Source organism: Neopsephotus bourkii, unplaced genomic scaffold (assembly GCF_033783945.1).
Source record: "Neopsephotus bourkii isolate Nb327-2 ecotype Australia unplaced genomic scaffold, CSIRO-AGI_Nbou_v1 NB_616, whole genome shotgun sequence".
Classification (NCBI taxonomy): Eukaryota; Metazoa; Chordata; class Aves; order Psittaciformes; family Psittacidae; genus Neopsephotus; species Neopsephotus bourkii.
The window spans coordinates 1,497,660-1,516,047 of NW_026901116.1; the positions used below are offsets into that span (position 1 = coordinate 1,497,660).

The window sequence follows — 18,388 nt, forward strand, 5'->3', positions numbered from 1 at the left end:
GGCAAAGCTCACCTCCTGTTTTGGGGTCCCTTGTGATGGAGCCAGAGCCCCACTGGGCCGGGGAGGGGTGTTTTGACTGGCAGCATCCCTGGTGCAGGAGGAGCACAGCAACACGTGGCTCCTGTAGCTCTTGGCTGTGGTACAGGGCAAATAAACACAGGCAGCGCCGGCTCTTCCCGACGTTCCCCGCTGGTCATCTGTCACCCAGGCACGGGTGTCTGTGTCCTGGGCTGAACCGATGGAGCCGGCGGCTTCCCGGCTCCATCCCTCCTGTTCCGCAGTGCAGGGACACGGCTTGCATGGAGAGGAGAAATGGGATGGGCACATGGGTTAGTTACTGCCCAGCCCCGTGGGGTGGTTTCTAAAGGAGGTCTCCATCACAAGAGGGACGTGGAGCTGTTGGAGCGAGGCCAGAGGAGGCCATGGAGATGCTGCGAGGGCTGGAGCAGCTCTGCTCTGGAGCCAGGCTGAGAGAGCTGGACTGGGGCAGCCTGGAGAAGAGAAGGCTCCTGAAGGGGAGACCTTAGAGCAGCTCCAGTGCCTAAAGGGGCTGCAGGAAAGCTGGAGAGGGGCTTGGGAACTCAAGAGCTTTAAGGTCCCTTCCAACCCAACCACTCTGTGATTCCATGATCTCTCCAGGACCACTGCTACTACCACGGGCACGTGCGGGGCTACAGCGGCTCCTGGGTTGTCCTCAGTACCTGCTCAGGAATACGGTATGGAAACATGCATGGGAGGGTTTGTGGAGCTATTGGGGGGGATGGATCCTGCTGTCCCTTCCGGTCTGCAGGGACTCCCTTGGGTACCCGCGAGCAGCAACAATAGTCCTGCAAAGACAGCTCTGGATGCTTCATGGGGCTGGTTTTTCCATTGCTCCTTTTCCCCCATCCTTGAGGTGTCCAAGAGACACCCATCTCTTCTCTCTGCCCCTACCCCATGCATGGACCAAGCTGCAATGAGTTCATGGGTCCTCATCACGGGCTGGTGAACCAGACTGAAAGCACCACAGGAGTCCTCAAGGGCTGTTCTCCATTGCAGGGGCCTCATAGTGCTGAGCAGCAACACCAGCTACTACCTGAAACCCCTGGGGACCCCCAAGCCAGGCCACCACATCATCCACCGAGCAGAGCACTTGCCCATCCGAGGTGGGACCTGTGGCCACGGTGATGACCTCGGGAAAACCATTGCTGACATTGCGCAGCTCTTCCAGCCTGTGCCTCGCCGGGTAAACCCATCCTGGAGTCCTTTGCTCATGGGAGGGATGGAGGGATGGGAATGGGGCTGTCTGCACCCTGATAAATGCCTGTGGTGGGGCGCCCATCACCCTGGCATCTGGGCAGGTGGGAACTGTGTGAGTTTGGGCAGGAGACCTCAAAGGGAAGGTTTATGGGCTGGGTACCAGTGCTGTGTCCTATGGTGTGGGACGTGATGTGAGGTGATACAGGGAGTTGCACTGTAGCCACTGAGCTTTTCCTTGTGTCCTCGTGCCTCAGTTTCCCCTCTCAGCTGTCCTTCCTGAGCAGCTCTGCAGGGACTGGGAAGCCTGAGATGCCCAGAGCCACAGGCTGCCTGTTCCTTCACTCCTCTGAGCATCACTGTCTGTCTTGCAGGCCAAGAGAGATGCCTGGAGGACCATGAAGTACATGGAGCTCTTCATCGTTGCTGATCACACACTGGTGAGTGGCGTAGGGAGCAAAACCATGATTCCATGGCAGTTCCCCCTCTGCCTCCCTCCCTGCTCTTCCTCTGGTGACCCTTCCCCATCCCCATCTCTCTGCAGTACAGGAACCAGCACCTTAACCTGGGCCACACCAAGCAACGCATCGTGGAGATCGCAAACTACGTGGACAAGGTAATGGTCAGTGAGCAGGACCTGCTCCTCCCATGGGACCAGCTCCATCAATCCCAGTGCATGTGGAAGCACCAGCCTGGTGGTGGCCTCAGGGACTGTCCCCATGTCACTAAGGCTAGGAGTTTAGATGGCAGATGTGGACAGGGTGACTTGTTGTGGTGGTGGGGATCGATGCTGCATCCTTGACACAAGAAGGGGCACATGTAGGGGTGTTCAGCTGATGGATGGCATCGTGCCATCATGATTTGGAGGTGCAATTGGGGCAAGCATCTCCCCAAGTCACCCAACTGGAGGGAAATAGTCATAGAATCATAGAATAGTTAGGGTTGGAAAGGACCTTAAGAGCATCCAGTTCCAACTCTGTGCCATGGGCAGGGACACCTCACCCTAGACCACGTCACCCAAGGCTCTGTCCAGCCTGGCCTGGAATGGGCCAGGGATGGAGCATTCACCACTTCCCTGGGCAACCCATTCCAGTGCCTCAGCACCCTCACAGGGAAGAACTTCTTCCTTATATCTAACCTAAACCCCCCCCGTTTCAGTTTTAACCCATCACCCCTTGTCCTATCACTACAGTCCCTGATGAAGGGTCCCTCTCCAGCATCCTTGTAGCCCCTTCAGACACTGGAAGCTGCTCTGAGGTCTCCATGCAGTTTCTCTTCTCCAGGCTGAACAGCCCCAATGTTCTCAGCCTGTTTTAATCATGGAGACCCCACAGCCATTCCCCATTCCCTCCATCCCTGTCCCCTCCCTGCAGTTTTACAGGTCACTGAACATCAAGGTGGCCCTGATCGGGCTGGAGGTGTGGACGGAGCGGGACCAGTGCACTGTGACCAGCGATGCCAATGCCACGCTCTGGTCCTTCCTGCAGTGGAAGAAGTCGCTGAGGGCACGCAAGAAGCACGACAATGCCCAGCTGCTGACGTGAGCATCCCTATGGACCTGGGGTCGTTGGGATGAGGGCTCCTAGCTTGGTCTCCAAACCACCCCTGGGGTGCCAATGGCCCCTTTGTTCTTCTTTCTATGCAGAGGCAAGACGTTCAGGGGGACAACCATTGGCATGGCCCCGCTGGAGGGGATGTGCAGCATGGATAACTCCGGAGGTGTCAGCATGGTAAGAGGGGCAGGGGGGTCTTCACTGCTTCTCCCAGGCTGGGGATCACATTGTTATTCCATCTTACTGGAGTTCTTCACTTGGAGGACCAGGATCTGGGGTTGGTCCTGGGATATAGCCTGAGAGCAAACAATGATGCTGGTAGCCCCTTACCCCTCTCAGATGTTGGCCAAGTGAGAAAGGGATGGTTTAAAGGTCTCTTGCCCCATGAACACCCTCAGATTGCAGCTTAGCAGCAGCACTGGGATCTTCCGTATTGCTTTTGCCCCTCATATTGAATAGCCCTGCTTGTTCCCTGCTTGTACTCCATGGTTTTGTAGGGTCATCTCTGCCCCAGACAAATCATACACGCCTCCTTATGGGGTGATGGGTGCCTTGGTGACCTGTGGTCCCTGGGCAGGGTGGTGATGTAGGGCAATGAGGTACCCGGTTTTTGGGATGCACCTTCCAAGGCCCCAGGCTCTCTGTAGTTGGCTGCAGCCAAAGAACTTCCCAACAGTCCCCTGCAGGGCTTGGTCTCCTGAAAGCCCCACGTCTGCCATGAGTCCTCCTCCATCCCCCTGTCTGTCCCTCCCATGGGGTCCAGCTGCCATCCCAGGGATGCTGCGGTCCCTCCATCACCCCAACCCCATTCCCTGCTGCGGGATGACCCCTCTCCATCGCTGTGCAGGACCACTCGGAGCAGCCCGTCGGAGCGGCCGCCACCATGGCCCATGAGATCGGCCACAACTTCGGCATGAGCCACGACAGCTCCGGCTGCTGCGTGGAGGCCACCCCGGAGCAAGGCGGCTGCGTCATGGCAGCGGCCACTGGGTAAGTGGGGATGGGGTCATGGAGTCATGGAATCAACCAGGCTGGAAAAGCCCTTTCAGCTCCTCCAGTCCAACCATTCCCAGCACTGCCAAGGCCACCACTAACCCATGGCACTGAGGCCTCGTCTATACGATGTGTGAGCACCTACAAGGACGGTGACTCCAGCTCTGCTCTGGGCAGCCTGTTCCAATGCCTGAGCACCCTCTGGGGCAGGAATTGTTCCTCAGCTCCATCTAAACCTGCCCTGGTGCAGCTTGAGGCCGGTTCCTCTTGTCCCATCCCTTGTTCCTTGGGAGCAGAGCCCAGCCCCTCCTGGCTCCATCCTCCTGTCAGGCAGTTGGAGGCAGCCATAAGGTCCCCCCTGAGCCTTCTCTGCTCCAGACTGAATCCCCAGCCCTCTGAAATGAAATTCAAGTGGTTGGTGCCACTTTCCCTTCCAAAGTCCTTCTCCTGTTGGATTTTCCAGCTCCTGACAGCACTCACCCAGATTTTTCCCTGCAGAAAAGCAGTGATTTATTCCCCTTTATTTGAACCCACCAGCTCTTCACATTAATAAATAACAGTCAAACCCCCCACTATGGTTTCAGGATGTCCTCTGGTTGTTTCCTCCTGGCCCTCAGGGCTGTCACACTGTGGCACTGTCACATGGGGGTTAGTCTCCACATGGGGGGATTGTGCTGGGGAAAAGCACTGGCTTTTCAGTACGATGCAGTTGAGCACTTGGTTAATGATCCTAAATGTATTATAGTAACTTTATATATTATATAGTTATATAGTCATATATATAAAATATAGTCACAGTATTATATATTATATATTATATATTATATATATTATATATCATATATTATGTATCATGCATTATGCACTATATACTGTATATTAGACATTATATAATCTACATATAAGTTATATAAGTTTACATTTATATATACTATATATTACATATAATATGTATTTTAATATGTATATTTATATATTTATGTTTAAGTTTATATATGTTATATAAGTTATATATAATATATAACTATACATTATATAGTTATATATAGTTATAGATATAGAAATATAGTAACAGTATTATGTGTATCATATATCATATATATCATACATTATGCATTATATATTGGACATTATATATCATACATTATATATCATACATTATACATTATATATTAGACATTATGTATGATATATGATATATGATACAAGATGTATTATATATTATGTATTATATATCCTTATTAATGACTCCCCCCACCCACCAGAGCTGGATGCAGATGCAGTGGTGCAAAGCAGCAGCAGATGCAGCGGTGCAAAGCAGTAGCAGATGCTGTAGCTGAGCCGTGCCCCTGCTCACCCCCCAGACAAAGCTTTCTGAGCTGACATCCTCCCTGAGTCATTTCTTCCTCCTTATTTCTGCTGAAATAAGTTGGTTTTTCCCCGCGAGGGCAGGAAACACATTTTTGTCTTCAACCTGTCCCTGTTTGCACATTCCTGTACCAGCTCCTTGGGTGGGTTTTGCTCAGGCACCCTTAACCTGCTTGGATTCAGAGCTTAAGAGGTTTCCCCTAGACTTCAAATATAGCTTTAGAAAAACCCCTTTGTGTCATCTCAGAAGTGAGATGTCCCATATGAAACGAACCTCTTGTTTTCAGCGATAGGAGGAAATGAAACCAGCCCCGAAGCAGGTGCCCAGCCCTTGCTCTCTGCTTCCTCTTGGTACAGCACACAAAGAAAGCCACAAACTTGTGTAAAGTCACAGAAGGAACATGCTCAGAGCTCCAGAAAATCACTGTTCCTCTTCAGCTCCATATGGGAAAGGCCGGTTGGGTTGGGAGAGAAATGACCTCACATGTTGTTGGCTCTGATTTTAGTTCAAGCCTTGGCTCTGATTTAATTTGAGGGTTTTTTTAATGTTCCTTTTCCATATTTCTTTGATTTTTTTTAACTGCTTTGGTCCATCTCATCCTTAGAGGTATTTAAATAGCCCCAAATGGGTATTTCCCATCAGTGATGACAGGCACATGTTTAGCAGACATCCTGAGCAGTTCATCACTGCAGATGCGCTCTGTGGTTAGGATGGGGGGGAGTCTGCAGTGTCCCACATGCAGGGGACTGGTGCCCAAGGGTGTTACCTACATCAGCAAGAGCCTGTAAGCATGGGTGCCCCTGGGCTTTGAGGTGCAGGCCATGGGGTCTCCAATCTCCAAGAGGTTTCTTGCTGTGAAGGATTGATGTAGAGCAGCTCTGATTGTCCACCCCACCCCTTTCTAGAGGATGCTTGTGTTCGGTGATATCCTCTGGTTGTTGTTCTGGTGCTCAGCTGTATGAGCTGGGTGAGAGATGTTCTTGCTCTCCATGTACATTGGTGGGTTCTGCTCTTGGAAGGGTTTGTGCCAGTTTGCCCCAGTTCTGACTGTGGTTTTCCACCTTCTCCTGGCCCCGGTCCCCCCATCCCTCCCCATCTATCCCCTTGCAGACACCCCTTCCCTCGCGTGTTCAGCTCCTGCAGCAAGAGGCAGCTGGAGAGCTACTTCCAGAAGGGAGGTGGGATGTGTCTCTTCAACCTGCCCGACACCAAGGACCTGGTGGTGGGACGGAAATGTGGCAATGGCTTTCTGGAGGAAGGAGAAGACTGTGACTGCGGGGAGGTGGAGGTACGGCGCTGGGTTTGCATTGCTCTGCTGCACAGCTCAAGGTAGCAGGACATGGACCATGTATTTCCAAGGGAAAGCGGTTTGCTGGTCCATTCCGAGGGCTCTTCTCAGTCCCCCCCTTCCTAAACCCATTAACTGCTCCTGGCTTTCTTCTTGACTTTGCCCTGAAGTGCTCAGTTCTTCCTCACCCTCCTGTGCCTCAGTTTCCCCAAATGAGGAGCAATTCTGTGCTGGGTGGAGGATGGACTGGGGGCAGCAATGGGAATGGGATGGAATCACTGACCATGGTGATGTCTTCTTCTCCTCCCCACACAGGAGTGCACCAACCCGTGCTGCAATGCTCACAACTGCACACTGAAGGAGGGGGCCCAGTGTGCCCATGGTGACTGCTGCCAGAGCTGCAAGGTAAGACCTGCACCGTGTCCCCACCAGGCCCACCCATGGGATGAGCAGGGAGATGCAGACCCCATCATTCCCTTGGGACTCATGTGCTGCATGTCCATATGGTCAAACCCCCTGGTGCCCCTTGGAGTCTCTGCTGGCTGCTTTGTGGCTGGGGTCCAGCCCAGGAAATTGGCCTTATATCTTGACAACCCCATATAGTCCCACAGAGGACATTATAGATGCCTTATGTTTCCAAGATGTGCTCAGTGGTGACGTTTCTCTCTCCTCCTGTGGCAGCTGAAGGTGGCTGGGACAATCTGCAGGGATGCAGCAGGATCCTGTGACCTCCCTGAATACTGCACTGGTGCCTCACCCTACTGCCCAGCCAACGTGTACCTGCTGGATGGCTCATCCTGTGCCTATGGAGAGGCTTACTGCAACAACGGCATGTGCATGACCCACCACCAGCAGTGTGTCCAGCTCTGGGGACCAGGTGAGTCCCACCAGCCCCAGCCCTGCCTCCTGATATCCCTCTCTGGAGCACGAGCAACCTGGTCTTTTAAACAGCCTGCTCTAGTGGAAGGTGTCCCAGCTCATGGCAGGGGTTGGAACTGGATGAGCTTTAAGGTCCCTTCCAACCCAAACCAGCCTGGCATTCTATGATTCTCTGCTGCACAGGATCCCCATGCTGTGCATGACTTCATATGCTGCAAGTGACCTCCATGCTGTAGTGCAACCCATAGACTGCCCATGGCTTCAGCAGTGCAGGCAGCTTGTACCCTACATGGGCTGAGACTCCTTGCTTTAGCTAGCCCATGTTCTGCATATGGCCCCCACACTGCCTACAGACCTTATACTGCCTATGGCCCAGAGGTGATGGGGCTCATAACCTGTTCATAGAATCACAGAATCATAGGTTTGGGTTGGAAATGACCTTAGGATCATCCAGTTCCAACCCCCTGCCATGGGCAAAGACACCTCCCGCATGGGCAGATGCTTCGTATGGTTGTTATACACTTCATAGATATGTATATACACACACGTTGCGTGGCTGCAGACTGCATACAGATGCATACGGCCCCCACTCCACATACAGTCCATAACTCATATACTCCATATGACCTGGCAGTGTTCAAGGCCAGGTTGGACACAGGGGCTTGGAGCAAGCTGCTCCAGTGGAAGGGGTCCCTGCCCGTGGTAGGATGAGCTTTGAGGTCCCTTCCAATGCAAACCACTCTGTGAATCTATGATTCCATCCCTCCTGTGCTGTTCTTGGCTTGGCACCCACAGCAGCAGCTCTCCAGGAGGTTTTTCCATGATGTTTTCCCCATAAGCATCCAGCTGCTGCTCCCAGTTTTGGTATTTCTCTCCATTGGCTGCTTTCTTTCCTCATTCCACGTGGACCTTTCCTCCCTCTGCAGGTGCCTGGCCAGCCCCAGATGCCTGCTTCCAGGATGTGAACATGGCTGGCAACACCTATGGCAACTGTGGCAAAGACAGCCAAGGGCGCTATGTGAAATGTGACAAGAGGTGGGTGCAGCACTGGCACCCATGGGTGCCCCATCATCTCCTCCTCCTGCACTCTGTGAAGGGACTGACCTCAGCCTCCTGGCATCAGCTCCAGTGTGGACCTGAGGAAGCCACCTGCAGGGAGGGTGTCCCACCACCCATCACCTCCCAGCCCTGACTGAAGGGAAGGTTAAAGCCAGCATCAGCAGGATGCTGTTTAGGGACCATGTGCTCTCCAGCATTCCCAGTTTGACCAGGGATGTTAGGGGGATCCCCCTGGCTGTTCCCTCCAGCATTTCCCTGTGCTGTCCATGGCTTATCTAAGTCCTTTCTGAACCCACTGAGCATCTCTCATCACAACCTAGCATGGACATAAAGTCAGAGGGAAAGGAGCTAGCGGGCACTGGTGCAGATGGGGCAGGGAGGGTGAGGAGGGTGGTACCCACATCCGCCCTCACCTCACTGTGTCCTGCTCCTAGGGATGCCATGTGTGGCAAGATCCAGTGCCAGAGCTCAGCTAAGAAGCCTCAGGGGACCAACACTGTGTCCATCGACACCACCATCCGCTTCAATGGGCGGGAGGTGAAGTGCCGTGGTACCTACATGTACACTGCGAAGGATGACGAGGAAGACCTCTCTGACCCCGGGCTGGTGATGACAGGGACTAAATGTGGAGATGGGATGGTGAGTACCTCTTCCTAAGGCTCGGCTCTCCTACAGAATAACATCTCCTTGGCTGTTATCCCAGCTCCAATGTGGATATTGGCTCTTCTCTGCATTGCAGCTGGTCCATGGAATGTGGTTTCCTCCATGCTTGCAGACATCTCCCTGGTGACATCTCAACCGGGGCATTTCTACACATCACCAGATGCTTGTGTGAGGCCACCAAATTCTTTTCGCTGGCCTCCATGCTTCTTTGCTGATTTCATGCATAGTGGAGCGACCCCAACAAGAGTTGCATGCCCCAGGGATTGATGGATGAGGGTTCCTTCTGTGAACAAATTGTTTCCCAGGAGAAGTCTTAGGGAACGTGCGTTAAGGAAGTGTTAAGGATCAAGATGGGAGATCCAAACAGATGCTGCTAGCTGAGCATTACTCTCCTTTCCAGCCCCTACATCTCCAAGTACTTTACAAAGGCTCAGTTCAGCTGAGAAAGAGCAGAAGCCTGGTAGACCACATGGTAGCAGTGATGCGCTGCCAGACAACATTGGCCATGGAGATGTGCCCTTTGCTGTTTGGTATTTTAACTGTGAAATCTTCACCCTAGTTTGGGGTGTAAAGTCAAAATGTCAACATTTTCATGAGAAAGGATGGCTGGGTTTGAAATCCAGTGTCGTTTTGTCTTGGATGGTGCCTGTGTTTTAGGGCCAGATGGGAAATGCCATCTCCAGGAGCTGCCAGAGGGGTTGTCAAGGGAATGGTGGTGGCTGGTCTCATCTGAGCCATCCTGAATGAGGGAATGGCAGAGGTTTCCTGGGATGTGCTGAAAACTGGAGCGAAATGTGCTGACTTGGCAGTGTGATTTAACCAGCCTGCATTTTGGATGCTGGAGAGGGACTCTTCATGGGAGACTATAGCGATAGGACAAGGGGTGATGGGTTCAAACTGACACAGGGGAAGTTCAGGTTAGATCTAAGGCAGAAGCTCTTCCCTGTAAGGATGCTGAGGCACAGGGTGCCCAGAGAAGCTGTGGCTGCCCCATCCCTGGCAGTGCTCAAGGCCAGGTTGGACACAGGGGCTTGGAGCAAGCTGCTCCAGTGGAAGAGGTCCCTTCCAGCCCAAACCAGTCTGGGATTCTACGTTTTCCAATGGACAGCATCCTTCCAGAGCATTCCCAGCTGTAGATCCCTGTCCCTCTCCTGGGCCTTCCTCTAACCCCAGTTTCTTGGCTGTCCCTCAGGTTTGCAAGGATCGCCGGTGCCAGAATGCCTCCCTTTTTGAGCTCGAAAAGTGCGTTTCCCGGTGCAACGGCCATGGGGTGAGTTACTCCCTGAGCACGCTCCTGGGATCAGACACATTCTGAAGCAAAAGCAAGTGTCTCCCATGGGGATGAGCCTTGCAATGCAGTGGGCATCTGCTTGTCATAGTTGTCTCATGCATCAGCTGTGGGTGAGGCTGAGCTCAGATCTTTGCTCACCATGTCCCAGTTAGAGGAAGAAGACCATTTGTGATGTAAGGACCATCTGCAAAACTTGGATCAAGGTCCAGTTTGAACTGCAGGGTGTTTAGAGCTCGGAGCAGGTGCCTGCTCCCTCTGAGAGCAAAGCAAGGGTTAGAAACACAACAGGGACTGCAAAAAGCAGGGAAGTGGTTTAGTCAATAGGAAGAACCGCTGTTGTCCAAAGCTTAAAGCCTGCAGAGATTTGACCTCTGCAGAAGGCTTTGCCAAATCAGACAACAACAAACTGCTGTGGAAGAGTCACTGCTGGATTATGTAGAGAAATGTGGTATGTGAAACACCCAAATTTACCCTTCCATTCTGCTCTTGGCTTGGATTCTCTGCTTCAGAAAGGCTGTGGTTTACTGGGAAAGACCCTGACGGGAAGATGCTCAACAAACCCCTGGCTAACGTAAAGTATTAAGGACACACAGCTTGTGTAGTCCAGCAGTGTGAAAGCTGAATGTATGAGGTACCTGCCTTCAGGTGCAAAGAGCAGGGAGATGAAAGTACCAGCAAGGAAATAATCTCTCTACATCACAGTCACAGATGTGAGGGCAACACAGGCACGATCCAGGTGCAGTTCAAGGAGTGAATATTGGTAGGGGTTAAGCTCTTTCAGCCTAGACTGCTGCCATTGGCCATCTGCTGTCATCCCCATCACACAGACCATCGTTCCCAACACAAGAGGGACGTGGAGCTGCTGGAGCAAGGCCAGAGGAGGCCGTGGAGATGCTGCGAGGGCTGGAGCAGCTCTGCTCTGGAGCCAGGCTGAGAGAGCTGGGCTGGGGCAGCCTGGAGAAGAGAAGGCTCCTGAAGGGGAGACCTTAGAGCAGCTCCAGTGCCTAAAGGGGCTGCAGGAAAGCTGGAGAGGGGCTTGGGACAAAGGCCTGTAGGGACAGGCCAAGGGAGAGATTGAGATGAAATCTTAGGAAGGTTGGGGCTGGATGAGCTTTAAGCTCCCTTCCAACACAAACCAGTCTGGGATTCTATGATTCCCACCTCCCTTGTAGTCTCCAACCCTCCTTCTCTCTCTGCAGGTCTGTAACAGCAATAAGAACTGTCACTGTGATGCTGGCTGGGCTCCTCCTTACTGTGAGAAGCCAGGCTTGGGTGGCAGCGTGGACAGTGGCCCTGTGCAGCGCGACAGTGAGTTACATCTCCATCCCGTGCCTTGTGACACTGGTGGGGCTGGAGCAATGCCATGAGAGGGGGAAACAGGGTGATACAGCTGCTGACAGCTCTGCTTCCAAATGTGCTGGATTGGGTCCATTCAGACTCACAGCCTGTGCCCAGCTCAGTGGCCACCCATCAGAGGCCACCGGATGGTTCTGCTCCCTCTTTGGTGCTTGATCAGCAGTGATGTCTCTAGTTTGGGTGGCTGAGGATGGGCAGGTGGGACCAATGCTTCCATGGAGTGAAGCCAGAGGCTGTTTGCTCTCCCAGTCCCACGCTTACCTTTGTGCTTTCCCTGTCAGATCATGAAGCCATCCTCACAACCCTCCTGCTCATCTTCCTGCTCTTCCTCCCGGCCCTGATGATCATCATCTACTTCTGGTACCGGCGGGAGAACTCGCTCCTGAATAAATGGATAAAGGAGATAAGGAGGAGGAGCCAGGAGACGTACAGGTGGGTGATGCCTCCTAATCCCTTCTCTCTTGAGGACACAGTGATACTCAGAAACTGTTTTCTTGCCACTGTTGGCATCCAGCCTGGTAGGAATGGGTGTGGAGAGCTGGTGGTGCACAGGGTCTGTTTCAAGGTGATGTAGGACCTGGTTTGAGATATGAAGAGCTCTCTCCTGGGAAAATCTGAGGCGCTCAGCTCTTCCCAGAGCAGAGGAAAGGAGTGGTCCCCTGGACAGGATGACCCCAGAGAGTGATGGTGAAGGTGGCCTGGTACCAAGAAGCTTTCTCTCTATTTACTCCTAGGAGACTGCAAGAACAGAGAGGGCTCTAAAGAAGCACTGAATTTAGATACTCTCATTTGAGCAACCTGGTCTTTTAAACAACCTGCTCTAGTGGAAGGTGTCCCTGCCTGTGACAGGGTGTTGGAACTGGAAGGGCGTTAAGCTCCCTTCAACTCAAACCATTCTATGCTTGTTTCCCCTCCCAGTACATGTACAGACACACACATACCTCAAAACCCCTCCAATAGTCTGAGAAAGCCAACCAACCACCTTCATCACCCTCATCATCTAAAGAGAGATTTGTCATCCCTGCTCACCCAGTGCTTATCCCTCAGTACCATGGGGTAGTGGTGGCCTTGGCAGTGCTGGGCAGCGGTTGGACTGGATGATCCTAAAGGTCTTTTCCAACCCAGTTGATTCTGTGATCCTGATTGATGTTTGTGATCCTAAGCAGGAATAAAACCATGGGGCGGAAGTCAACCAGTGGTCACCCCAAAGCTGCCTTCACCTTGAGGAACATTTCCACCTCCAGCCATACTAGTAAAGTAAGTAATAACTCACCTGCCAGGTTTGCTTTCCCTCCCTGGCACTTTATACTTGTGGGAGATCACATCTACCTCTAGCAATTGGGCATGGAACAGCTGCTCCTTGATGTCTATGCATTGGGTCTACACTGTGAGCCCTTGGTCAGTTGTGTGCATCCCTCTTTAAGCTGAGTTTGTTGGACTCTGCCTGTTCAGAAAGACCCTGGTGATTGCCAAGAGCCCCAACTGGGAAGTTGCCCATCACCACAGCAAAGCCTAACAGGGGCTGTGCTCTCCCTGTGATGACCTCGTGTTGGGTCTCCAGGAGGCAGATGTTTCTGCTGTGGTTGTGTTAGCCCTGGTGAGCCTTGGATGGGTAATTCCTAGGCTGAATTTGGGGAAGAATTGAGGTTTGTTGAGCATGAGGTTGAGACCAGGGCAGATGTCTTTTCATTAGGGACTGTAGTGACAGGACAAGGGGTGATGGGTTCAAACTGAAACAAGGGAAGTTTAGATTGGATATAAGGAGGAAGTTCTTTACTGTGAGGGTGGTGAGGCACTGGAATGGGTTGTCCAGGGAGGTTGTGAATGCTCCATCCCTGGCGGTGTTCAAGGCCAGGTTGGACAGAGCCTTGGGTGAGATGGTTTAGTGTGAGGTGTCCCTGCCCATGGCAGGGGATGGGATCCAAATGATCTTAAGGTCCTTTCCAACCCAAACCATTCTATGATTTTATGATTCTCTTCGTGGAAATGGATTCAGCAGAGCTGACCCTGGTCCAGGTCTCTTGAGACCAGCACCTTTCCCATCCCTGTGTGCTCTCATATGGTTATCAGGAGCAAACACATTCAGCTTTTGGGCTGGATGGTAGAAGTGAAGTGCAATAAATACCCAACGCTCCTCCTGCTGCTCTCTGTACTCAGATTCTGGGGTCCATCTGCTTTCCATCACCCAGGAAAACTCACCTAAGGATTTTCTCCATGCTTCTGCTTTTCTCATCCCTGCAGGCCACACGGGCCACGTTCCCCCCCAGACCCAGCTCTCAGCCCGTCAACATCGTCCACCCTCTTCGCCCAGCTCCTCACTCCATCCCTCCACGTCCAAGAGAACCCAAACCTGCCAGGCCACCGCCTCCAGCCTGCAGATCACCCATGGTGCCCACCAAAGCAGCTGTGTCCCAGGCTAAGCTGCCACCTCCAAAGAGACCTCTTCCCTGCAGCCCCGTGAGGACCCCACTGGTGAGCTTTGGCTGTGCTTTCTTCTGGACTCATAGGAATTCCATGGGTTCTGGCTGCCTGTGGCTCTTTTGGGTTGGGTGTTATTAAGGAGCTGTCATGCCAACCCTAAGAGATGAACCTGTTGTGATGATGAAGGAAGCCCGTTAGATATGGAGAACGTTTTAAGGTGGTCTGGGTGTTATCAGATGCTTTGAAGCATCTCAGCTCTGCAGCAGGGCAGAGGGTTGTAGGAGGTCACTGAATGCTCCTCTAAGGATGTTGTCTCTCCGCATGCACTTTGGGATCCCAGGTCGCCCCAAAGCATCAGCCACCCCGTCGGCCGTTGCCTGGAAGTCCTCTTCTGGCCAAAGAGCTGCCTCCTGCACATGGACAGACCCTGCTGGTCATGGTCCCTCCTACCAACTTCAAGGTGTCGGGTACAAGTGCCATGAGCCACCCCACGAGGCCATTAAAGTAAGTTGAGGGAGGAGTTGAGCTGTCCTGAAAGTGGACACAATGGGGTGTATTGTGGGTCATGTCTGAGTGGGACATCCCAAATGCCACTGTGGTGTGCTCTGCTCTGGCCCTTATGGTGTCTTCACTGTGAACTGGGTTCCTCCTGTCTCCCCCCAGGCTGGTGTGTGCAGGACAGGGTGCTGAGGAGCATGAGAGATGTTCTGTGCTCTGGGGTGTTTAGGTTTGTTCTCTGGACCTACAAAGGGGCAAAAAAGGCCATCAAATTCCGGGGAACTGGCCTGTAGGCCATAGTAGATCTTTGGTGTGAGGCATTTGTGGGCAAAGGTGGGAAAGAAATCAGGAGACGTCCCAAATTCTACTTGGGGAGTAGCTACCACCAAAGCATTTGTCTAGATGGGGATGCCACATGCATAAACAGTCCTGTGCCCATTCTCCTTCCTGCATGGTGCAGGAGAAGAGCCTGTCCACCCAGGCAAGGTACCTGCAGGTGCCTGGTATCTGCACCCATGCCTTCCCTGGGCAGGACCCCACAGCATTTGGCCATGTTTGACCAACGATAAGCAAGGTTGGGACTTTGGGTCTTGTAAGGTCCTGATGGGTTAAGGGAGATGCTGCCCTTTGGGGTGCACGTGGCCTCTCATCCCAGAGCATGGAGGGAGCTGTTGGTGTTCTGCTGTGGGGGCACTGGGGTGAAGGGGTGGGCACTGATGCTCTCTTTCCTCTTTCCTCTCTGCAGGCCGATGCCACCTCAAAGGTGAGTCACAGACACCCTGCAGGGCCATGGGGACTGCTGGTTGGGGGATGGCCTTTGGTTAAGCAGTGGAATGGGAGCCAGGATGCTGGGGAATAAACACCCACCTTCCCAGAGGCCCCTAGATGAGCAGGACATAGCTCCGCTTGGTACCCCCACAAGAGGTCCAAGGAATGGAGGGTTTTCCAGTTTGGAACTGGGAGATTAAGTCCAAATCCTTGACAACATCACTACAACCTTCAGCTCGCCTCTTGTGTACTGCTAAATCCTCTGGATATGGTCAGTGGAGCCTCAAGGGATTGTGCTTGCATTCCCTCCTGTTAGCCAGGCTTGTGGGCTATATCCAGCCATGGAGAGCAGGCACCGTGCTGAACTGAAGCTGACCCTCATCTCCAGACAGCCTTAATGACTGCTTTGACCCTCCTGTGCTATTTTAGGTTCAGTTGTCTTTGTAGTTGCCACCACAGAGGCTGAACATGGCCCAGCATTTCTCAGTGTAACCCAATCCCTGTAGCTCAGCTCTTCCCGCAGATAAAACAGGCCTGTTCTGCGGTCCCAGAAGGGAAAGGCTTGGCACATCCTGGCAGCCAAACTTAGCTCCCTTTCCCAAAGGGTGTAGTTTTGTCCTTGCTGCCCATTGGACTGTCCCTGTCCATTCTCCCTAGAAATAGTGCCCATGCCAGGAAGTGTTGACTGGCAGAGCCAGACTTGGGCCATAGAGCAGGGCATACCCATGTCCTGGTCCATATTCACTACCTGACATTGTCAACATCCTAGGAGAGGGTCAGGGAACTGTTGTCTTCCCTGGATGGATGAGGGGAGAGATTTCATGAACTCCCATGCACTGTAAGGTCCATATCAGGTTGTTGGTTGGTGATGTCTCTCGGTAGTGCTGTAGCAATAGGACAAGGGGGAATGGGTTTAAACTTAAGGAGTTCAGATTAGACAGGGCTTGGAGCAAGCTGCTCTAGTGGAAGGTGTCCCTGCCCATGGCAGGGCTTGGAACTGGGTGAGCTTTAAGGTCTATTTCAAACCAAACCAGTCTATGGTTCTGATTCTATACCACCTTGCCTGAACTTGGGAAGCCAAGAGCAGTAAGCCCTTTGGGGATACCAATCCTCCAGCTGATGAGCTCCCAGTTCTCACTGCTGGCTACTGCCTGGTGTCACCATGTGCTTTGGTGGACTCTGTGTCCTATTGGGGTTTTGAGGGTAGGCCAAAGGAAAACACTTTAAAATGCCATAATTTGGGGTTGTACCTTTGACAGAAGATGTGGGTGACCATGACAGTGCCAGGTCCCCTCTGGTCTCAGGGACAGCAGATGTTCTTGTCTCCCCTGAGCTGTGGAAGGATGCTTGTGGTGGAGGTGAAGGGTGCTTGTTCTTTGCACACAGATGAGTTGTCTCCTTTCTCTTCTCCTCACTCCAGGCCAGTCCCAGCCATCAAAGTCCAAGCAACCTCCTTCCCCTTGAAGAAGTGACAAACCAAGGACACCTTAAGCGCATCCTTCCTGAGCTGGCTCTCCTGATTTGCACTGCTGCTGGTGACAGGGGTCTTCTATTCCTCTCTTGTTTTATTTGTCTTTTGATACCAGAGGACTATTTTTATAAGACAGAATATGTATTCAGCACAAAAAACTGTAGTTTTGGTGGGGGGAGGAGAGGGGAAATTGGTACCATGATGTAACTCAAGGGTTGGGTGGGTTGGTGGTGAGGTTATACCATGATGGAGACCCCACCACAGCTCTGACCAGTTTACCCCCCAGCTTTAGTTACTTCTTGACATTGCACATGGGCTGGGATGGGGTGAGCATCCAACACTGACAACTGTGGCAGCAAAAGCCTTGTCATATCCTTCTAGCTACCTCCTCCTTCTCCTCCAGGCCTGGTGAGACCCCACCATCACCCATGCCACCAGAGTTCAATGCTGGGCATTGTCTCCAGGGAGACATTAGCCATCAGAGCAAAGTGATTTCCAGTTGGGGCTGTGCCATACAATGTGCTGGGACATTCCCATGAAGGATCCATGTTCTCAGGCTCCTCCTGACCTCCTACCTGCTTGCACAAGAAACAACAGTGACAATGCTGGGGTCGTACCTGCATGGGGAAGCCGTGTGAGAAGTGGTTCAATGTCCAAAGCACTGGTGGCAGCTGGTTACCAGGGTGCTTTCAAGGGGCTCAGGAGCCCCCCATAAACACTGCTTACTCCCTGCCCATGGGGCAGTGGCTCTGTGAGCTGCTCACACTCTGCTGTCCAAAGGGGGAAGGAGCCACAAGCCGGGAACAAGAGCAGGGAGACCTCCTGCCCGTGCCATTGGCTTGCCAAAAGGCCTTGGCCAAGCCGTTGCATTTCTCTGTGCCTCAGTTTCCCCCCTTGTCTGTAATGGGGGGGGTGATACCTACCTCACAGGGGTGTTGTGAGGTTTAACAAACTCATGTCTTGAAAGGGCTTTTACAATCCTCAGACGAAAGGTGCTGTTAACCTGCACAGTATTGTACCGTGCCACTTTCCTATGACTTGACATGCGGCTCTGTCAGGGGCTGAAATGAGAACAAAGCCTTTGTACAGTCCCCTGGCTCCTCTGTCTCTTTTCTTGCTCAGGACTTCCCCCAGCCTTTAGACACCAAGGTCTTTGGGTATCCAACCACACTGGTGCGCACAGCTCCCTGAAACAGCTTCTATTAGCCCTTAAACATGGGATCATTGGTCCAGCTGTGTGTGATGTGTCAGCTACCCTGGGGTGCATCCCTTCTGACCTGGGATAGATCTTCCTGGGATGTGTCCAACCAATGTAAAGGTTGTTCATGGTGCAGGCTCAGGGACAACCCCCAGGGAACTGTTCTGGTGTTTCATGATGCCCAGTGTTAAACAATGGGCTGCCAATTGCAGGATGTGGTTATGGCCACCTAAACCCAATCTGTCCTTACTCTTATGATCAGGCTTTGCTTCAAAGTGTTCGGTCGTACACATGGGTCTTCCTTGAAGCATCTCTGGTACCTCCATATCTTGGAGGTTGGTGGAT

At 52.5% G+C, this 18,388-nt stretch overlaps 1 protein-coding gene across 1 annotated transcript in view; it reads left to right on the top strand.

The window, feature by feature from the left end:
- Positions 1-17,936, top strand: part of ADAM33 (ADAM metallopeptidase domain 33) — a 29,860-nt gene extending 11,924 nt beyond the window's left edge. Inside the window, exons 5-24 of the mRNA XM_061351908.1 lie at positions 640-716; positions 1,039-1,225; positions 1,611-1,676; positions 1,781-1,852; positions 2,610-2,776; positions 2,882-2,966; positions 3,637-3,779; positions 6,262-6,439; positions 6,755-6,844; positions 7,121-7,316; positions 8,245-8,353; positions 8,812-9,016; positions 10,233-10,310; positions 11,531-11,639; positions 11,969-12,119; positions 12,854-12,944; positions 13,929-14,159; positions 14,449-14,612; positions 15,352-15,369; positions 16,795-17,936. Coding sequence (XP_061207892.1) covers positions 640-716; positions 1,039-1,225; positions 1,611-1,676; positions 1,781-1,852; positions 2,610-2,776; positions 2,882-2,966; positions 3,637-3,779; positions 6,262-6,439; positions 6,755-6,844; positions 7,121-7,316; positions 8,245-8,353; positions 8,812-9,016; positions 10,233-10,310; positions 11,531-11,639; positions 11,969-12,119; positions 12,854-12,944; positions 13,929-14,159; positions 14,449-14,612; positions 15,352-15,369; positions 16,795-16,846 — 2,469 coding nt within the window. The 3' untranslated portion in view covers positions 16,847-17,936. The remainder of the gene's footprint in view (positions 1-639; positions 717-1,038; positions 1,226-1,610; positions 1,677-1,780; positions 1,853-2,609; positions 2,777-2,881; positions 2,967-3,636; positions 3,780-6,261; positions 6,440-6,754; positions 6,845-7,120; positions 7,317-8,244; positions 8,354-8,811; positions 9,017-10,232; positions 10,311-11,530; positions 11,640-11,968; positions 12,120-12,853; positions 12,945-13,928; positions 14,160-14,448; positions 14,613-15,351; positions 15,370-16,794) is intronic.
- Positions 17,937-18,388: the final 452 nt, after the last annotated feature.